Here is a 21,162-nt window from a genome sequence, read left to right as displayed (position 1 = left end):
GCTGGCCCTTGGTTGGTATCTGGGAACTTGGATTTTGGGAGGGTTCCCACCATTCCATAGCTGCTAAGAGTGGCTGTGCCTAAGTGTTGGTACAAACCAGGTGACTTATCCTGTATACTTGATTTCCTTTTGGGAACCTGGAATTTTGGTATACGATGGGGAGAAGATCCCTACGTGATTATCATTTCAAGAAAACTTCAGGCACTGAGTCTCTATAAGATTCTTGTACTGGCAGACAACATTTCGTACGTGTTGTCATAATTTGATGCCGGAGGAATTAAACACATCACTTGATGCTGGAGGAATTAAGCACATCCACAGGCAGAGGATTCTGAGAAGCCTGCACTTGGGTTTCCTCTAGACTTCACTCCATGCACCTTTCCTCTGTACTGATTTTGCTCTGTATCCTTTCACCGTAATAAACCAAAGGCATGAGTACAAACATGCTAAGACCTGTGAGTTCTTCTAGTGAATAACCAAATCTGGATGTCGTTCTGGGAGCCTCTAATACAACTGCATTATGTGAAATTTTCATGATTTGGGTTGATGTTTTATACATGATTACAGTCAGAAGGTTATTTCACAGAACACCTTTCCTTGAATCTGTTTTTCTTAGTATTTGCCTTGGAGATTCCTGTATTTCTATACCCATCTGAATAAAGGCATAAAAAGAATAGATGACATAATGATCAGAAAATAATGTCAAACAAGCAACAATCTTATTTTAATCAGAAAAAAAAGAGAATCCTAATGATTATCAATATGTTCTACACGATAAAAGTTCCTATAAAAAAATGAAAAGATCACACAAATTTTCTCCAACTAAATAGGGCTTAATTTGGGGCACCTGGGTGGCTCAGTCATTAAGCATTTGCCTTCAGCTCAGGTCATGGTCCCAGGGTCCTGGGATGGAGCCCCACGTCGGGCTCCCTGCTCAGCGGGAAGCCTGCTTCTCCCTCTCCCATTCCCCCTAGTTGTGTTCCCTCTCTCACTGTGTTTCTGTCAGATAAATAAAAAAAAAAAACTTAAAAAAAAATAAATACATAAATAAATAGGGCTTAATACCATTTTTATGGTACTTATGAATCAACAAGGTAACCGGGATAATTATAGAAAAATATACAACTATCATACACAGTTTAACAACACACTATTGAGTTTTGTTTCCAGTGTTTTTAATTTCTTATAGAATTAAAAACATAGTTCACCTATTAAAGGCAGTTGCTGACAAACTAGTCAAAAAGCCAAAAACAGGGCGCCTGGGTGGCTCAGTCGTTAAGCGTCTGCCTTCGGCTCAGGTCATGATCCCAGGGTCCTGGGATCGAGCCCCACATCTGGCTCCCTGCTTAGCGGGAAGCCTGCTTCTCCCTCTCCCACTCCCCTGCTTGTGTTCCTGCTCTTGCTATCTCTCTGTGTGTCAAGTAGATAAATAAAATCTTAAAAAAAAAAAAGCCAAAAATACTCCATCCAAAATATAAGATGAATTATCCACTCCACCCTGAAAATAGTGGATTTGATCATTAAAGATCAATAGGGCTCATTTGGGGGAAAACAGAGTGAGTTATCTTATATACATGGATGGTTAAAAACTTGGTAATCTAATTGGCCATATATTCTTGTTAAATCACAGTTCACCAATTTCTGAAAAAGCATGTCACATTAAAACTATATCAGATGAAAATTTCTGACAATCCAGAAAATGTTTTCAGTCTTGGCAGACCATCATCAGTAACTCTGTCACTGTGATACAGATACAAAGAAATTTAGCACAAGAAACTAATAAAATATGAGATACACTTTAGATTAGGTAGCCCATGACCTTAGAAGGAAATACACATATATGTCAAACATACATATGGTCGAAGTGTGTTCTCATACTGTTGGATTCCAAGACAATTTTCCTTAGCGCTTTCTTTAGAGATGAAATTCAGAAAGGACCAGTAAAAGTGGAGACATTAGAAGAAGGCAAATGAAAAGAGGATCAAGGGAGACAGCACTAACAAAAATAGTCAGGTATTGACTGTTTTTACTGACACCGAATTCCTAAACTAGTGAGACTAGTATATTCAGCGTTATCACCTTATATTTTCTCCTTGGTATTATACCAGTTTTCTGCAATAAAATATTTAAAAGAGGTCAAAAGGCTCCAAACTGCGGGTCTGTCAACTATTTCTGATCAAAATTTAAAACTCTCAAAATACAGCTGCATCATGATTCCATATCAGAGATAGGGCCCGACAGTGGCTTCCTGCCTGTTGCTGTTTTGTTTTCGTATTCATCCAGGAGAGTGTATCAAGGACTTGAGGAGAAACTCAAGTATCTCCACAAGAGACAGGTAAGAAAGACAACACTTTTCCTCGCACTTGACTCCTAGGTTTTGACAATTATGGAAAAATGTTGGCAAGTCTACTCACCAGGCTAGACCATTTTCCCTTGACCCTGTCCGGGTAGATACTGCAGTTACAAAAAAGTCACGTGGGACCTTACTTGATGTGTTATTTTTCCATATTTAGACATAGAAAGTACCAGTCATGTAAATAATAGATCTTACAACTCAAAAATTCTTTTGAAAAGGTTACCACCAAAGAGCTTTTAAAAGTTAAATCCAACTTTCTTTCCAGTAATTTCATTTTATACACTTAATACTCCTCCTTGAAATATTTTTTTAAATTTTTTCAACATCACTTCCTCTACTTCCTCTCCTACATTTCCCCAGTCACCCCTCAGTCCTCTCTACTAACTCCTACCCCTCCAACCACCCCTTATATATTGGTATTCCCAGGGTTTGTTCACTGGCCTTCTTCTCATTCTATATGTTTCTCCACCATGGACAAGCTCAATCTTTGTCCAAGCTATGACTTCGCTTAATAATTATACTCAGATTATTTCAAATCTGCACCTCCAACCTAGAAGCTCTATCTCCAGCTAGAAACTCCTCGTATTCAATTACCCAATTACTGAAAATATACTACGTGGACATTCCATCAAATTCAACATATACAGAAAAAAACCTGGTCTTCCCTATTCCCACCGCTCTCCTCTCATCCAATAAAGTCCTACTCATTCTTCCTGTCCCATTTAAATGCTAGTGTACAACCTGGAAACATGAATCTTCTTAGATTTCCTCTCTCCCCTAACTTTTTACATTCAATAATCATGAAATCATATTAACTATACTTCTGTTCTGTCTCTGCTTTCTATACCCCCCCCCCCCCGCCCTACTCAAACATGAGCTCTTAACTGATGACTTCCAGAGGGGAAAAAAAAGCCACCAACTATTATTGTTATTTCTTAAATGAATAAAGAAATTTTGAGCAAAATGAATGAGAAAGGGGGCGCCTGGGTGGCTCAGTCAGTTAAGCATCTGCCTTCAGCTCAGGTCATGGTCTCAGGGCCCTGGGATCAAGTCCGCATTGGGCTCCTTGCTCAGCTGGGAGTTTGCTTCTCCCTCTCCCACTGCCCCTCCCCCCATTGTTCTCTGTCTCTCAAATAAAATCCTCTAAAAAAAGTATGCATACACATATTTGTATAGAGGTAAGAAGTATGAAGGAGGGGCGCCTGAGTGGATCACTCATAAAGCATCTGCCTTCGGCTCAGGTCATGGTCCCAGGAGTCCTGCATCCAGCTCCCTGCTCGGCAGGAGGCCTTCTTCTCCCTCTCCCACTCCCCCTGCTTGTGTTCCCTCTCTCGCTGTGTCTCTGTCAAATAAAATCTTAAAAAAAAAAAAAGTACGAAGGAATACATTCTACGATATGATGTCTGTGCAATGAGATTATGGAGGATTTTTACTTTCTTCTCTGTATTTTTCTTTTTGGCATTTTTGGCAATGAGCATGTATTACTTTTAGGGTGAGAAAGAAACAATAAGCTCTTTTAAAACTACAGGAATCAAAATTATTTTAGGATACATATTTTCTGCCTATTTCTTTGAAAAGCTTTATTTCAATCAGTTATAGCTCTTCTCATTCAAAAAAGGATTTAAACTGCTAAAAAGATGGTTTGATCTCTTCTCAATGAGAAAGTTCACCTTTTGTATCTTTCCTAACTTCAGTTTAAATTCAGGCATATTCATGGGGCGACTAGGTGGCTCAGTCCAGTAAGCGTCAGTCTTCAGCTCTGGTCATGATCTCAGGGTCCTGGGATCGAGTCCCACATCGGGCTCCCTGCTCGGCGGGAAGCCTGCTTCTGCCTCTGATTCCCTCCCCTCTCATGCTGTTTCTCACTCTCTATTTCTCGCTCTCAACTAAATAAATAAAACCTTAAAAAAAATAAATTCAGACATATTCAATGGATTAAGCAACCAGGAATTACAAATGTTTACCATCTTTCAAAGCATAAAATGCATAAGGGTCCTACAGAAGCCCAATTAAGCCTGCCTATAGTACACAAAATACCTTCACCATCTCTACCAACATCACATACCACTAACTCTCCATCCAGCTGATGATACATTCTCCTAAAATTGAGTCTTCTTGATATAAACTTCTTGAAGTTCAGTTTTTTAAAAGGTTTAATACTGTTTTCAATAGGTCAAGTTAGACTTCCTTTTCCAAACAACTGGTAGGACTCCTCCAGATGTGAGGATGCAATAGGAAGTTACTCAAGTAAGAAGGCGGAAAGCTATCAGCAGAAGAGAGGAAGGAAAGGGACAAAAGCAGGGAAGGAATAGGTTTTGTTTTGTAGAACCAACAGTTCCAGCCAAGGAGACATGTTTCACCTGGGAGCCCCTTGCTAGCTGTTGTCTCCCCTGACAGCCCCTTATGGGAGCCAGTATGAGCTGGACTGGACCTGACAACTGCAGAGAAGCCCCTCTGACTTGTCCTGAAGTTACCTTTAGCTCATTATACTACCAAGATCTCCTAGAGGCGGAGCTTTCCACTATTTTTTTGAACTAGCATGTTGACATTCTGGGCAGGAGTAATTGAACCGAAGTGCTTACGTGAACTCCCTGCCCCACCCCCTAATACACTGAATAAAAGCTTCCCTATACTAACCCCACCAAGAGAGTGCTTTGAGAACCATCTGTCTCCTTACTTGTAACAAGTAATAAAGTTCTTTGTTTTCAACACTCCCTTGGGTTTCCTTCAGTTTGATGCATCTCAAGTGGCAAACCCCTTGAGTTTGGTTACACAGATAGTGTCATATTGGTAAATAACATTTTCATGCATCCGGCTGATCAAACCAGAAACACTTCTTTCCATCATCCCTCATAACCAATCCCTCATTAAATTCTACTCTTTGGGGGCGCCTGGGTGGCTCAGTCGTTAAGCATCTGCCTTCGGCTCAGGTCATGATCCCACGGTCCTGGGATCGAGACCTGCATCGGGCTCCCTGCTTGGCGGGAAGCCTGCTTCTCCCTCTCCCACTCCCCCTGCTTGTGTTCCTGCTCTCACTATCTGTCTGACAAATAAATAGTCTTTAAACAACAACAAAAAATTCTACTCTTTGAACAAAACAAACAAAAAAAGCTAACTCATCGCCTTCTTTCCATAACCATTGCTTCCACTTTAGTGGCACGTTATCCCCCTTGGATTACTGCAATAACATCCTTAACCGAAAACACTTCTACTCTTGCCCTTCTACATTCTCCATAGAAGCCAGAGTGATCTACTGAAAATGTAAATCTGATCATGGCATCTGTGCTTAAAAACATTCAATGGTTCCCAATACACTTAAAATGAAATCCGAAGTTCCTTATTAGGGGCGCCTGTGGCTCAGTCGGATAGGTGGACCGTTAAGCGTCTGCCTTCGGCTCAGGTCATGATCCCAGGATCTTGGGATGAAGCCCGGCGTTGGGATCAAGCCCTGCATAGGGCTCCCTGCTCAGCGGGGAGTCTGCTTCTCCTTCTCTCTCTGCCCTCACCCGATAAATATATAAAATCTTAAAAAAAAAAAAAAGTACCTTAATATAACTTCCTGTATGATCTGCCTAAGGCTTCTCCCTAATCTCATTTCTGTCATCACACCCTTTAATCCCTACATTCTAGCCAGACTGGCCTTATTTTGGTTCCTCCAATCAGCTAAGCTCTTCCCTATCTCAGGACCTCCAGATATCCTTGCATATACCTGAGATACCTGTTCACTTCCATTCACTCTTCACCTGGCTAACTCCTATTCAATTTTTCTTCATAGCACCATCAAGATTCCACATTTGTTTTGTCCACCTGGCAGGCACATTACTGATGCCCAATGAATAACTAATCACTTCATTTTCGATTATCTAGCCAGTACTAGCAAAAAAACAAAACAAAATAAAAAAACCAAGACAGTGGGGTTACACAAAGAAACGTAATTATATGCTGAAACTAAAGTGTTAAAAATTATCTTAAAATCTGAATGTGTTCACAAACTGCTTATTTGCAAAACTGAGAACTCCAAAAAAAAAAAAACCTATCAAAATGTTGCCATCAAAAAAAGAGATTTTGGGGGGCCGCCTCGGTGGCTCAGATGGTTACGCATCTGCCTTCGGCTCAGGTCATGTTCCCAGGGTCCTGGGATCGAGTCCCACATCAGGCTCCCTGCTCCTTGGGAGCCTGCTTCTCCCTCTGCCTCTATCTCTGTCTCTCATGGATAAATAAATAAAATCTTTAAAAAAAAGATTTTTAGGGGCGCCCGGATGGCTCAGTCGTTAAGCGTCTACCTTGGGCTCAGGTCGTGATCCCAGGGTCCTGGGATTGAGCCCTGCATCGGGCTCCCTACTGCGCGGGAAGCCTACTTCTCCCTCTCGCACTCCCCCTGCTTGTGTTCCCTGTCTCGCTGTGTGTGTGTCTCTCTCTCAAATAAATAAATAAAATCTTAAAAAAAAAAATTTTTAAATGAACCAAGGACAAAACATTGTCACAAGTGATTACTCCTGAAAGAAGACAATGAAAAACCCTGGGAATGATGTTTTTTCTGTCCTATCTTTTGCTTTATGAAAAAATGGGAAAGAGCCTAAATACAAATAGTAACGCAAGCAGTCAATAACTTAAAAATGTTTATTAGTCTTGGCTGGGAAGGAAGGAAGGAAAGAAAGAATTCGTGGTAATCAAATTATTACAACATATTTGAGTTAAATTCCATTTAAAAAGGAAAGAAAGTATTGCGTATCGGGGTTGTTACAGTAAATTCCTGGAGAGGTGATAAGATGGAAAGAAAAACATTACTTGCTCCCTTTCCATCTAAGGCAAAGGCGTTTCCACCCTCACTCCGCACCCCCCACCCCAGAATGTCCGGCACTGAACAATGCCTAATGGATTCTCCACTAAAAATTCCACGCTATCCGGCGCCTGGGTGGCTCAGTCGGTTAAGCGGATGCCTTCGGCTCAGGTCGTGATCCAGGGTCTGGGGATCGAGCCCCGCATCGGGCTCCCTGCTCGGCGGGAAGCCAGCTTCTCTCTCTCCCTCGCCCTCTGCGTGCCCGCCGCTCCCCGTGCTTATGCTCTCTCTCTATCGCTGTCTCTATGTCATATAAAAATAAATAAAATCTTTAAAAAAAAATTCCACGCTGTCAACTCGAGAAACCAATGTCTCCATCATATCGATCTCTGCTACATCGTCCGCCTTTTACTCTCAGCCTAGCCGCTGATCTCTTCTCAACCCTAGGACTCGCTTTGCCTTGATCGCTTCCCTCCTAGGATCCCGAACGAGAAACAGCTGCTATGAAACGCAAGCGGCAAACAGGAGTGGAGAAAAAAAGGACCGGAAGCCAGACTCACCTGGGGCTGCACCGTACTCGACAGGGAAGACATCTCCGGGCCCTCAGCGACCTCACCCGCCTGCCGAAAGTGCCCCCTCTGTCCACGGCTCGGCGGGGAGGTGCTGAGCCCTTCCTTCCTTCCTTTTCCCCTCTCCCCCTTTGCTCTTACTCTTCCTAGAAACAGAAAATGGCTTCCCCTTCTTACAGCTGCTGCAACGAGACAATCCGCCCCGGAAGGCAAGGCTCCAACGCAACACTACTTCCGGGGCAGGTGGGCAGTAAAGGGAACTACGCGTATCTACTGCAGCCGCTGAGGTACCCTGGCCCGCAAACTCGTTGATATTCACGTTGACTAATACAAGCGCGGGTTCCCCAAGCTCTCTGGTCTTTTTTTTTAAGGGGGGACGGCATTGACCCTGTTAAATCTTTGTACACCTGACGTATCAAATCTTCCAGTATATTCTCCTTTTCCGACTGGGCCTTGAGGTACGATAAACTCTTTGGCTACTATTTGGTGCTCTTTACCCTCCCCACAGTAAATCGAAAATTCTTCCTATTGGTCCTAGTCCGCTTCAGTCAGGCAAGTTACATCCCGTTATAGGGCAGATGGCAGGGCCAGCCACCGGCTTCCCGCTCATCCAGTTTCTCCACATTCTCTGATTTCCACTAGCCAGACCGAAGGGGCTTACATTTCTCGCGAGGGTGCGAAGTCGCGAAGGAGTAAAAAACAGAGAAAACAAAACAAAGCAAAAGTGAGATGAGGGCAGGGTCCCCACCAAACCTCGAGTGGAGGTCAGGAGGAACCTCAATTCTGCAATTGAGCTTCAAGTCCGCGCAGTAGCCCCTTCCTCTTGTAGGCCAAAGGGTCTCAGCCTCTTCCCTCATGACAAATGAAGTAATTGGGCCGCCGTCACCGCCCTCGAAGAGTCTGTGGTTGGTTGGAGAATTTCCCAACGTCCCCGCCCACACCGCCATCGGGTACTTACGTGCCGAGGAACAAGAGGTGACTGGGCCGGCCTGCGCTGGGCTCGCGGCGGGTCTGCGCTGGGCTCCGCGCGGCGAGCGCGGCGAGCGCGGCAACGCGGTGACGTCACTGACGACGAACTGCGTGGGCGGGGTCTTCCCTTGAACCCAGGTGGCGGGAGTTGTGGCTCGGCAAGGGCCTTAGCTGATGCTGCCGCCTTCCGTCTGGGCTGGCTTACGATGGAGCCCACTGCGGGGAGCGAGGAGGAGAGTGAAGGAGACGCGGTGACAGGGAAGTGCGTGAATAGGATCCCGGTGCCAAGACCTCCCTCCATTGAGGAATTCACCATAGTGAAGCCCATTAGCCGTGGCGCCTTTGGGAAGGTGTATCTCGGGCAGAAAGGCGGCAAGTTGTATGCTGTGAAGGTAAGAAGTCGGGGAGTAAAGAAAGGGAAAGAGTCCGAACCTTCGGCCCTCTTTCCTGCCCCTGAATTGGGCAGGCCCCAGGGCCATAGGAGCCTCTATGGCCCTGTGATATGACCTCTTGCTTGGGGTGACAAGAGCGCCGGCAGACTGGGTGTCTCGCCTCTGCCCCACTCTTTTCACACCGCCAATGCCTAGGATACGCCAGGATTTCTGAATCCTTTTTACCACCTTGACCTTTACCGGGATTAAGTTGGAAACATTAAATTTGAAACAGTTATTTTTTAAGATTTTATTTATTTATTTGAGAGACAGGGAAGGCACGTGAGGGGGGGGAGGGTCAAAGGGAGAAGCAGACTCCCCGCTGAGCAGGGAGCCTGATGCGGGACTCCATCCAGGGACTCCAGGATCATGACCTGAGCCGAAGGCAGTCGCCCAACCAACTGAGCCACCCTGGTGCCCCCTCCCTTCCTTGTTAAAAGTACAAGTCAATCTTTGGTAAATTAAAGATTGGGTAACTATCAACACAAATCCCATTTTAGAACATATCCATCACCCTAAAAAGACCTCCTGCCTGTCTGCAGTACCTCCCTCTAACACCCCTAGCCCCAGGATACCAGCAATCTACTTTCTATCTCTATAGGTTTGCCTTTTCTCTACCTTGCATGTAAATGGAATCATGCAATATATAGTCTTTTGCATCTGGGTTTTTTTGTTTGTTTGTTTTTTACTGGACAACATCTTTGAGATTCATCAAACCTTCATTTACATACCTAGTCTATTGGAATAGGCCCCTAAATAGAATCCCTAATTTTTTCATCCCCTCCTTAGGCTGTGGCTCGCAAGCTAAAGTCCAAACTCCTTAGAAAAGCAATCGTAGGGCGCCTAAGTGGCTCAGTCGGTTGAGCGTCTGCCTTCGGCTCAGCTCTTGATCCCGGGAGTCGCGCATCGCTTGGCTCCTCCTCAAACCTTACCTGACCTTTCAGACCCACTCCATTGAAATTAATTCTTCCTTGATTCATATGTTCCACCAATTTTTTGCTTTTCCTTCTACTATACTTCCTAATCAGTCATTATCAGTTGTTGAAATAAAAACACCAATTCATTTTTTCGATGAATATCTGTTGAGTATCCCCTTCGTGTGTAGGGTCTAGGGTGCAGTGGTGAACAAAACAAACATGCCTTCACAGAGCTTCCAATCTAGGGAAATGATGGGCGAAATCATGTTACAGACTGACTTTGACAATTTCCCTCAATTTTCGTATGGAAGGATATAAGGCTGGAATTTATAGTGTATTAATTATACACAATAATATTGATTTTATTACTCTAATGAGTCTCTGGAAGAAATATGTCTTTTAATCATCCTGACAATTGATCTCAATGTTACTGACTTCAGTTTAGTGCCCCAGTTTTAATATAGATTATATTACAGTTTTGCTTCTGTACCAATTACCTTGAAACTTGAAAAGAGTAATTTGTCATTTTCTGTAAGACAGCGTTTGAGACTGTTAACTTTCAGTAGTTTTAACTATTAAGATTTTTTTCTAGGCACACAAACTTCCTATATTCTTCCTCTTTCTGACTCAGTTCCCATCCATCAAAGAATCAGAAGTTAAAGAAAATTTATTAGCTGCTAATTATCTGTGCCTAGGTTCCTGATTATCTGGGGGCTTATTAGGAACATTACCACCTTTGAATTTGTTATAAGAATAGTAGAATGGAATTTTTTTTCTACTAACATGTAGGGCACTAGGGGCGCATTTGTTTACTTCTTTTTTCCTTCTCAAAAGGGATGTGATACTTTTGCCACTTGATGCTAAAATAAGTAGTTCTCTTGAAGAAAGTTTAGTTTTGTTTTACCATATTAGCTGTTTTTCTGACAGTTTCCTGAGGGCAATGACAGTGACATCTATGTTTGCTCTCTCTGGTTGTTTCCACAAAGGCAACTCTGAAACCTGAGAACACTTTTGTAATAAAAAATAAAATGAACGTATTGTTATGTTGTCTACCATAGGTTTTCAATAAAGCAGATATGATCGGGCACCTGGGTGGCTCAGTTGGTTGGGCGACTGCCTTCAGCTCAGGTCATGATCCTGGAGTCCCGGGATGGAGTCCCGCATCGGGCTCCCTGATCGGCGGGGAGTCTGTTTCTCCCTCTGACCCTCTTCTCTCTCATGCTCTCTCTCTCTCATTCTCTCTATCTCAAATAAATAAATAAATAAAATCTTTAAAAAAAAATCTAAATGGCAAACTGGGAGAAAATATTTGTTTAAAAAAAAAGCAGATATGATCAACAAAAATACGACTCATCAGGTACAAGCTGAGAGGGATGCACTAGCACTAAGCAAAAGTCCTTTCATTGTCCATTTGTACTATTCACTACAGTCAGCAAACAATGTCTACTTGGTAAGTAAATAATTTTACAATTTTTTCTTCACACATTAGCAATCACTGACTTCATTGACTTAAGAATACTGTGGGGGGGGTGGCACTTGGCTGGCTCAGCCGGTAGAGCATGCAACTCTTTGATCTCAGGGTTGTGAATTCAAGCCCCACATTGGGTGTAGAGATTACTTAAAAATAAATCTTTAAGGGGCACCTGGGTGGCTCAGTCGGTTGAGTGTCTGCCTTTGGCTCAGGTCATGATCCCGGGGTCCTGGGATCGAGCCCCGCATTGGGCTCTCTGCTCACTGGAGAGCCTGCTTCTCCCTCTCCCTCTGCCTGCTGCTCCCCCTGCTTGTGCTCTCTCTCTCCCTCATTCTCTCTGTCAAATAAAGAAATAAAATCTTTTTTAAAGAATGAATAAATCTTTAAAAATATATATAATTAAAAAAAAGAATATAGTCTCTGGGTTTAGAGTACTTGGGTTTGAATTACAACTTTTGCACTTACTCTATGGCTTTGGCCAAGTTCCCGTACCTGTTGTATGGGCCAGGGTTCTCTAGAGAAAAAGAACTAATAGAGTGTGTGTGTGTGTGTGTGTGTGTGTGTGTGTGGAGGGTGGAGATTTAAGGACTTGGTCTATGTGATTGTCAGGATTGCAAGTCTGAAATCTTGCAGGGTAAGCCAGCAGCCTGTAGACCCAGGGAAGAGTTGATGTTGTAACTCAGGTCCAAAAGCAGTGTAGAAGCAGAATTCCTTCTTCTTGGGGTGGGGTGGAAGTCGGGGCATGGACAACAACCCTTGATCTTTTTTCTTTTAATGCCATTCAACTGAATAGATGGGGCCCACCCAATTATGGAGGGTCATCAGCTTTTACTCAAAGTCTACCTAAATGTTAATCTCATCTAAAACACAACTTCACAGCATCATTTAGGTTCATGTTTCACCAAATCTCTGTGTACTATGGATTAGCCAAATTGATACATAAAAATTAACTATCCCACCTCAGTCTCCTCATCTGCAAAAGGGAGATAATAATAGTCTCTACCTCAGAGGTTGTTATGACATTTTAATAGGTTAATATAAAGCATGTAGAACAGTATCTGGCACATAGGGCTAAAAATATTTGGTAAGTAAAGGACATATACTAGGAATACTAGGAATATACCAATACTTTGGTATATGGTAAGGAAAGTATTGGGAAGTGGTGGGTTTTGAGTATGTGGACTTTGAGAGTTGCTTGCTTTTCATTTTTTTTTTAAGATTATTTACTTATTTATTTGACAGAGAGAGAGAGAGAGAGACAGCGAGAGAGGGAACACAAGCAGGGGGAGTGGGAGAGGGAGAAGCAGGCTCCCCACGGAGCAGGGAGCCCGATGCGGGGCTCGATCCCAGGACCCTGGGATCGTGACCTGAGCCGAAGGCAGACGCTTAACGACTGAGCCACCCAGGCGCCCCTTGCTTTTCATTTCTAATGAAGAATCTGAGGGAGCGGGAATTGGTGAAGATATTTTGATTACAAATTCTGGAGATCTGACTCCTGAGACGGTCTGTGGATTAAATGTTTGGTGTCTCCAGTAGCTTCTGTTCAGTATGCACAAATGGTTTTCTATGAATGGATGGGTCTTAGGATGTAGATTTTAGACCCAAATGTGTAGTTTACCAACAGAACACTCATTCCTTTCATGATTTGATTTGCCTTCTGGGAGTGGAATCCCTTTATCCTCGATATGCTAAAGCTTTCTTGTAAGTCTGTGGAACATAATTGTGCGACAATTCAACTTTTTGCTATATCAAAAGCTTGAAACTGAACAGAACCTCATATCCAGCTTCAGACAGTACACCTGAAAATTCAGGATAGATTATAAAAATAGAGTCCACCCTAAAACTCTTTTGGTACCTGATGGCTAAATCCATTTCTCATCTTTCAGTAAATCTGTGAGTATATTTAAACTGACATTAAATGTGGTTTGAAAGATTTAATGGGAAGACCAGAAAACTTTGGAGAATAAGAAGTTTTTCTAGGACAGTGGTGAGCACCCTTTTTAGCAGCCTTTTTGCATTAGGACTAATTCAGGATCAATAAAAGTTTTGTACACAGTTTAAGTACATGAAATGTGATCATATTATACTTAACTATTCTACATATTTTTTTCCACTTACTGGTGACCTCATCCTTTCTAATAGCTACCCAGAATTACATGGATTTATTTAGGAATGCCGTAATTTTTCTAACAAATGTCCTATTAATGAGTTGGTTTGGGTTCTTTTACAATTCTAAACAACACTCCAACAAATACCTTAGCATGAATTGCAGTACCTGCTTGTAATGACCTTCTCTTAAGAGACAAGACCTGCTAATGCTGTGGGGCAGGGTTTTGAAGCAAAGATACAAATTTATATTGAGGGAATTCACCCTCAGAGTCCTTCAGGAGACCCCTTAGGTTCTAAGAAAGGCAGATATGTGGGTCTACTTTATAAGATGGTTCACTGTCTGAGAGAGTTGAAAAAAAATACAGAGTAGCAGTAAGAAGGTGGAAACTAAATACTATAAGAATAATTGACTTTCCATCTTTCAAGCCTGTGGTGAGCCAAATCTGGCCCACTGTTTCTGCACAGCCTGTGAGCTGAGAATAGTTTTGACATTTTTAAAATGTTGAAAAAAAATCGAAGGAAAAATAATATTTTGTGAAATGTGAAAACTGTATGAAATTTGAATTTCCGTGACTACATTTTATTGGATCACAACCGCATGCTTTTGTTTACTTATTATCTATGGCTGCTCTTGTGCTACATCAGAAGAGTGAGGTAGTTGCCACACAGACCATGTGGCTTGCAAAGCCTAATATATTTACTATCTGGCTTTTTACAGAAAAAGAAGGAAACATTGACGTATTGCGTTCCCGAAGAAGGTAGGGAACTATTTAATCACACAGGGTATATGGAACAGTATGTAGGTATGTAGTAAAGGCATTAGAGAGCACCAGGAAGAATTAAAAGATTAATAAGATTAAAAGATTAAAAAGATGAAAAACAATATCCTATTAGTTTCAGGTATAAGTCATAGTGATTTTATAGATTATGAAATGATCCCCACAGTAAGTCTAGTTGCCATCTGTCACCAAAGTTATTGCAGTGTCATTGACTATATTTCCTGTGCTGTACCTTTCATCCCTGTGACTTATGTATTTTATAACATTTTTTTTTTAGAGGGGGCCAGAGCAGAGGGAGAGAAAGAATCTTAAGCAGGCTCCATGCCCAGCACAGAGCCCAATACGGGACTCGATCTCACAACCCTGAGATCATGACCTGAGCTGAAATCGAGTTGGCCACTTAACCAACTGAGCACCCAGGCTCCATAACATTTTTATAGAAAGAGAAAACTATATCGTAAGTACATGCTGAAATTTCTAATTCAATGGGAAATTATAGTATTTTTACTCCTCATCTTTGAAAAAATATAACCTATAAAAATATTTTGAAAAAAAATGTATTCTTTTACCCTGACCATCTGGGTTCTTAAGAACATTAACATAATTACTCGTTTGCTTAAACTTATAACATTATATATATCTAATACTTTGAAAATAACAATATCAATATTGTTTTCTTTTAATTTTAATTCAATTAATTAACATATAATGTATTATTGGTTTCAGAGGTACAGGTCTGTGATTCATGAGTGCTCATTAATCACCTGCCCTCCTTAATGTCCATCACCCTGTTACCCCATACCTCCACACACACACACACACCCCTCCCCACCCCCGCCGGCAACCCTCAGTTTGTTTCCTGAGATTAAGAGTCTCACGGTTTGTCTCCCTCTCTGGCCTCATCTTGTTTTATTTTTTCCTCTCTTCCCCTGTGATCCTCTGCCTTGTTTCTTAAATTCCATGTATCATTGAGATCGTATGATAATTGTCTTTCTCTGATTAACTGATTTTTGCTTAGCATAATACCCTCTAGTTCCATCCACGTTGTTGCAAATGGCAAGATTTCAATTTTTGATGGCTGCATAATATTCCAGTGTGTGTGTGTGTGTGTGTGTGTCTGTGTGTGTGTGTGGACACACACATTTTCTTTATCCATCTGTCGGTGAACATCTGGGCTCTTTCCATATTTTGGCTATTGTGGACATTACTGCTATAAACATTGGGGTGCAGGTGCCCCTTCAGTTCACTACATTTGTATCTTTGGGGTAAATGCCCAGTAGTGCAATTGCTGGGTTGTAGGGTAGCTCTATTTTCAACGTTTTGAGGAACCTCCGTACTGTCTTCCAGAGTGGCTACACCAGCTTGCATTCCCACCAACAGTGTAGGAGGGTTCCCCTTTCTCTGCGTCCTCACCAACATCTGTCGTTTCCTGACTTATTATTTTTAGCCATTCTGACCAGCGTGAGGTGGTATCTCATTGTGGTTTTGTTTTGTATTTCCCTGATGCCAAGGGACGTGGAGCATTTCTTTCATGTGTCTGTTGGCCATTTGGATGTCTTCTTTGGAGAAAAGTCTGTGCATGTCTTCTGCCCATTTCTTGATTGGATTATTTATTCTTTGGCTATTGAGCTTGGTAAGTTCTTTATAGATTTTAGATACTACCCCTTTATCTCGTATGTCAGTTGCAAGTATCTTCTTCCATTCTGTCAGTTGTCTTTTGGTTTTGTTGACTGTTTCCTTTGCTATGCAAAAACTTTTTATCTTGATGAAGTCCCAATAGTTCATTTTTACCCTTGCTTCCCTTGCCTTTGGAGACGTGTCTAGCAAGAAGTTGCTGCGGCCAAGGTCACAGAGGTTGCTGCCTGTGTTCTCCTCTAGGATTTTGATGGATTCCTGTCTCACATTTATGTCTTTCATCCATTTTGAATCTATTTTTGTGTATGGTATGAAGAAATGGTCTAGTTTCATCTTTCTGCATGTGGCTGTCCAATTTTCCCAACACCGTTTGTTGAAGAGACTGTCTTTTTTCCATTGGCTGTTCTTTTGTGCTTTGTCGAAGATTAGTTGACCATAGAGTTGAGGGTCCATTTCTGGATTCTCTGTTCTGTTTCATTGGCCAGTGTGTCTGTTTTTGTGCCAGTACCATACTGTCTTGATGATGACAGCTTTGTCATAGAGCTTAAAGTCCAGAAGTGTGAGCCACCAGGTTTGGTTTTCTTTCTCAACATTCCTTTGGCTCTTTGGGGTCTTTTCTGGTTCCATACAAATTTTAGGATTATTTGTTCCATTTCTTTGAAAAAAGTGGATGGTATTTTGATAGGGATTGCATTGAATGTATAGATTGCTCTAGGTAGCAATGACAGTTTAACAATATTTGTTCTTCCAATCCATGAGCATAGAACGTTTTTCCCTTTCTTTGTGTCTTCCTCAGGAGTTTCTCTCATGAGTGTTCTCTACTTTTCAGTGTGGAGATCCTTTGCCTCCTTCGTTAGGTTTATTCCTAGGTATCTTATGGTTTTCAGTGCAATTCTAAATGGGTTCAACTCCTTAATTTCTCTTTCTTTCTCATTGTTGGTGTATAGAAATGCAACTCATTTCTGTGCATTGATTTTATATCCTGCCACTCTGCTGAATTCCTGTGTGAGTTCTCGCAATTTTGGGGTGGAGTCTTTTGCGTGTTCCACATAGAGTATCATGTCATCTGTGAAGAATGAGAGTTTGACTTCTTTGCCAATTCTGATGCCTTTTATTTCTTTTTGTTATCTGATTGCTGAGGCTAGGACTTCTAGTACGATGTCGAACAGCAGTGGTGAGAGTGGACATCCCTGCCGTGTTCCTGACCTTAGGGGAACGCTCTCAGTTTCTCCCCACTGAGAATGATACTCACTGGGCTTTTCTTAGATGGCTTTTATGATATTGAGGTATGTGCCCTCTATCCCTGCACCATGAAGAGTTTTGATCAAGAAAGGATGCTGTACTTTGTCAAATGCTTTTTCTGCATCTATTGAGAGGATCATATGGTTCTTGTCCTTTCTTTTATTAATATAGTGTATTATATTGATTGCTTTGCGGATGTTGAACCACCTTTGCAGCCCAGGAATGAATCCCCCTTGGTTGTGGTGAATAATCCTTTTAATGTACTGTTGGATCCTATTGACTAGTATTTTGGTGAAAATTTGTGCATCCTTGTTCATCAGGGCGATTGGTCTGTAATTTTCATTTTTGGTGGGTTCTTTGTCTAGTTTTGGGATCAAGGTAATGCTGGCCTCGTAGAAAGAGTTTGGAAGTTTTCCTTCAGAAGAATAGGTATTAATTCTTCTTTAAGTATTTGGTAGAATTCCCCTGGGAAGCCGTCCGGCCCTGGGCTCTTGTTTGTTGGGTCAATATGGTTATACTAACACTAAAACAACTAGATTCAATTTAGGATTTTGTTTTGTTTTGTTTTGCAGTTCTTTTTATCCTTGGGATATACTATCAAAATTCTGTTTTTTTGAAGTCACTTGAAATCATTTTTTGCTTGGTTATGAAACTCGAGATAGTGCTACGGTCATTTGTTCCCCTTTTGTATCGTAGATTTCTACTTAAAAAAGGGAATCCATAAAAGTACGAGAAGAAGGGGCACCTGGGTGGCTCAGTCGGTTAAGTGTCTGCCTTCAACTCAGGTCATGATCCCATGGTCCTGGGATTGAGCCCCATCGGGCTCCTTGCTCAGTGGGGAGTCTGCTTCTCCCTCTCCCTTTGCCCCTTGCCCGGCTCATACTCTCTCTCGCATGTGCTCTCTCTCTTAAATAAAATAAAATCTTTCAAAAAAGTACTGGAAGAAAGCTGATGTGAATATTTTTAAATCATAAATTGGTGTAGGTGTTTTAAGCACAAAATAAAACATATATAGACACAAAATACCATTTACCTAGTCAAATAGCAAGTTTGGAGAAAATATTTTTCATAAAATACACAAATGGCTAATTTTATTCCTATATAAACAGATTTTATACATCAATAAGAAAGAATTAAATACCCCAGTAGAAAAATGGGCAAAGAATAGAAGTGATTCACAGAAGACACATAAAAGACCAAAAATAGGGACACCTGGCTGGCTCAGTCAGTGGAGCATGTGATTATTGATCTTGGGGTTGTGGGTTCAAGCCCCACGTTGAGTGTAGAGATTACTTAAAAATAAAATCTCAAAAAACAAAATAGTGTAAAATGGAGCGCCTGGATGGCTCAGTCGGTTAAGCGTCTGCCTTCGGCTCAGGTCATGATCCCAGAGTCCTGGGATCGAGCCCCGCATCGGGCTCCCTGCTCAGCGGGAAGCCTGCTTTTCCCTCTCCCGCTCCCCCTGCTTGTGTTCCCTCTCTCGCTGTCTCTCTCTCTGTCAAATAAATAAATAAAATCTTAAAAAAAAAATAAAACTAAAAATTAAAAAAAATAGTGTAAAGATCCTAAATCTCCCTAAAAGAAAATAAACATTTAAACAAGTCCATTTTTTTCTTAGATTGACAAAAATAAAAAGGATCAATAATTATTGTTGATGAGGATGTAAGAAAATAAACATTATCGTGAGCTCAAATAAAGTATCTGTTTACTTATTTATTTACCTACTACTAAATTATAAACTCTTTCAGTGCAGAGACACCTTATTCCTGCTTATCTTCTCAATTCTAGCACAGTGTGTAGCACAGATTTTGGGCTTAGCAAATGTGTTCATGATTGATCTCAACAAACACTGACTAACCTGTATATACCAGGGAAACTCCTGACCTAAAGAGGAAAGAAAAGACTTTGTTTTATGAAGTTCTCACTGGGCAGTATTTTATACCTTAAAACTATACAAATTTTTGAGAATAATGACTAATGCATGTAGAAGAAGGAATAATAGAGCTTTGCAACCACATAGCAATATTGGATTCAGACAAGAATCATCTGTGGTCACATGATGCTAAGATCAGTGCTTGCAGATTTGTAGGGAAACAGGTTATTTACATACTCTCAATGTATTCCCCCCCCACTACTAATTAATTATCAAGGGAGTTAAAAAAGTACTCCTTCATTGGAGAAATCTAGAAGTCCCACCTTAACTAAGTGATCAAAGTCAACATCCCCAGTAATGGAACATGCTGACATTAGGTGTCTCATCTGCTGGGAGTGTCTCTAAGAAAGAGTCAACATTACTTATTTGGAATTCCTGCCAAAAATGCAAACCTGAATTGAATAGTGAGGAGATAATCAAATGTCAAGAAAGACTGCCCCCCTCTAAAAGGAGAAAAATCTGTCCCAGATTAAAGGAGACTAAAGAGACATGATAACTAAATTCCATGGGGATCCTGGCTTGGGCAGGAGGGGTGAGAAGTCTTATCAAGGACATTTATTTAGATATGCAGAGAAATTTGAATATGGACAATATCAATTAGATAATAGTATTATATTAGTGTTAAATTCCTAGAATTTTTTTATGCTGTAGTTATGTAAGAATATCCTTGTTAGGAGATATATGACACAGAATTTTGTAGTGACCGGTCATGACCTCTTCAACTTTATTCTCCAGTTATTTAGTAAAAACTTTAAAGCTATAAATATCAGTAGTTAATGTCACATTTTTTAAGCTGTTTAGTCCGAATAAAAATCGTGCGTTTAAGATATGTATGTTAATAATTGTGTTCCTTTTTAATTATGTAACAATTATCAACAGACATTTATTTCATATTCATATGTGTGGAGAGGAAGAAAGCAAATGGGCAAAATGCTCACAGGGGGTGAATCTAGATGAAGAGTATATGGGACTGTTCTTAGACCTTTCTGTAAGTCTGAATTTTTATTCAGATTAAACAGTTTAAATTGAATTTAAAAAAACTATATGGCAACATGAGCAAACTTTGTATTAATGTGTACTGAGGGAGAGCAAGAAAATGTGTCTGTTAAAGAACAATGCTACAAATATATAACTAATACCAAATAATGTTTTTAAAGAAATCATATTGTTTTTATTTTGTAACATTTGTATTCCTTTTTGATAGGTAATGGAATATCTTATTGGTGGAGATGTCAAGTCTCTCCTACATATATATGGTTATTTTGATGAAGAGGAGATGGCTGTGAAATATATTTCTGAAGTACCCTTGGCTCTAGACTATCCTCACAGACACGGAATCATCCACAGGTAAAGACTGACTTTTCTACAAACTATTACTAAAAAGCACAAATAATCAAATTATGGATTAAATATTTGAGTTTGAAATATTTGCATACTCATTTGCCCATGTATCTGGATTTATCTAAAGTTTGGTAGTAACTTGTATGAGTTTAGAAATTCCATCAACTTGGGGCACCTGGGTGACTCCGTTGGTTAAGCGTCTGCCTTCGGCTCAGGTCATGATCCCGGGGTCCTGGGATCGAGCCCCACATCGGGCTCCCTGCTCGGCAGGAGGCCCGCTTCTCCCTCTCCCACTCCCCCCTGCTTGTGTTCCTGCTCTTGCTGTGTCTCCCTCTGTCAAATAAATAAATAAAATCTTTAAAAATAAATAAATAAAAAGTAAATAAAAGCACTAAGTTTAAAAAAAAAAGTATAAATTCCATCAACTCTTCTTTTGTCTCCCCTCCCTGTGCTTTGAATATGTTGCGTTTAGCACGGGTACACCATTTGTTGTGAAGGATATTGAATCTTTTTTCCACTCCCTACCATCATATAAAAGTGCTCTACTTTATAATGCCAACTGACTTGCAGTGTGCAAAGAAAGTCATGTTCTAAGTGGCTCTTCTCAGTTAAGGCTTAATCTTACCCTCC

At 41.1% G+C, this 21,162-nt stretch overlaps 2 protein-coding genes across 5 annotated transcripts in view; one reads left to right on the top strand and one right to left on the bottom strand.

Moving 5' to 3' along the window:
- Positions 1–8,835, bottom strand: part of LOC113921530 (ankyrin repeat domain-containing protein 26-like) — a gene marked incomplete at its 5' end in the record, with an annotated part of 108,756 nt that extends 99,921 nt beyond the window's left edge. The window contains 1 exon segment of the mRNA XM_035729337.1: positions 8,664–8,835. Coding sequence (XP_035585230.1) covers positions 8,664–8,835 — 172 coding nt within the window.
- LOC113912214 (serine/threonine-protein kinase greatwall-like) overlaps positions 8,758–21,162 on the top strand; it is a 36,213-nt gene continuing 23,808 nt past the window's right edge. For 2 of the 4 annotated variants that reach the window (XM_035721923.1, XM_035721921.1), the window contains exons 1-3: positions 8,758–9,067; positions 11,336–11,472; positions 20,396–20,538. In XM_035721923.1, coding sequence (XP_035577816.1) covers positions 8,881–9,067; positions 11,336–11,472; positions 20,396–20,538 — 467 coding nt within the window. In that variant the 5' untranslated portion in view covers positions 8,758–8,880. The remainder of the gene's footprint in view (positions 9,068–11,335; positions 11,473–20,395; positions 20,539–21,162) is intronic. The other 2 variants (XM_035721922.1, XM_035721920.1) reach the window with 1 other exon arrangement.

The sequence above is a fragment of the Zalophus californianus genome, chromosome 9 (genome assembly GCF_009762305.2).
Source record: "Zalophus californianus isolate mZalCal1 chromosome 9, mZalCal1.pri.v2, whole genome shotgun sequence".
In the NCBI taxonomy this organism is placed as follows: domain Eukaryota; kingdom Metazoa; phylum Chordata; class Mammalia; order Carnivora; family Otariidae; genus Zalophus; species Zalophus californianus.
Note: the sequence above shows the minus strand (reverse complement) of the source record. Positions and strands in the feature narration are given on the sequence as shown.